Raw genomic sequence first — 326 nt, forward strand, 5'->3', positions numbered from 1 at the left:
ATGCAGCTGTTGCTGCGGCAGCTGCTGCTGTTGCTGCTGCAGCTGCTGCTGCTGCAGCTGTTGCTGCGACAGCTGTTGCTGTTGCTGCTGCAGCTGCTGCTGCTGCAGCTGCTGCTGCGGCAGCTGTTGCTGTTGCTGCTGCGGTTGCCGCAGCTGCTGCGGCTGCAGCTGTCGCTGCTGTACCTGTTGTCGTTGCAGCTGTTGCTGCTGCAGCTGTTGCTGCTGTAGCTGTTGCTGCTGTAGCTGTTGCTGCTGTAGCTGTTGCTGCTGCAGCTGTTGCTGCTGCAGTTGCTGTTGCTGCGGCGGTTGCTGCTGCAGCTGTTGCT

General features: G+C 61.0%; 1 protein-coding gene across 1 annotated transcript in view; it reads right to left on the reverse strand.

Annotated features, from left to right (window-relative positions):
- EMH_0037550 (uncharacterized protein) overlaps nucleotides 1–326 on the reverse strand; it is a gene marked incomplete at both ends in the record, with an annotated part of 2,197 nt that overhangs the window by 1,545 nt on the left and 326 nt on the right. Inside the window, one exon of the mRNA XM_013495189.1 lies at nucleotides 1–318. Coding sequence (XP_013350643.1) covers nucleotides 1–318 — 318 coding nt within the window. The remainder of the gene's footprint in view (nucleotides 319–326) is intronic.

The sequence above is a fragment of the Eimeria mitis genome, genomic scaffold (genome assembly GCF_000499745.2).
Source record: "Eimeria mitis Houghton genomic scaffold, Emh_scaff1465, whole genome shotgun sequence".
Lineage (NCBI taxonomy): Eukaryota > Apicomplexa > Conoidasida > Eucoccidiorida > Eimeriidae > Eimeria > Eimeria mitis.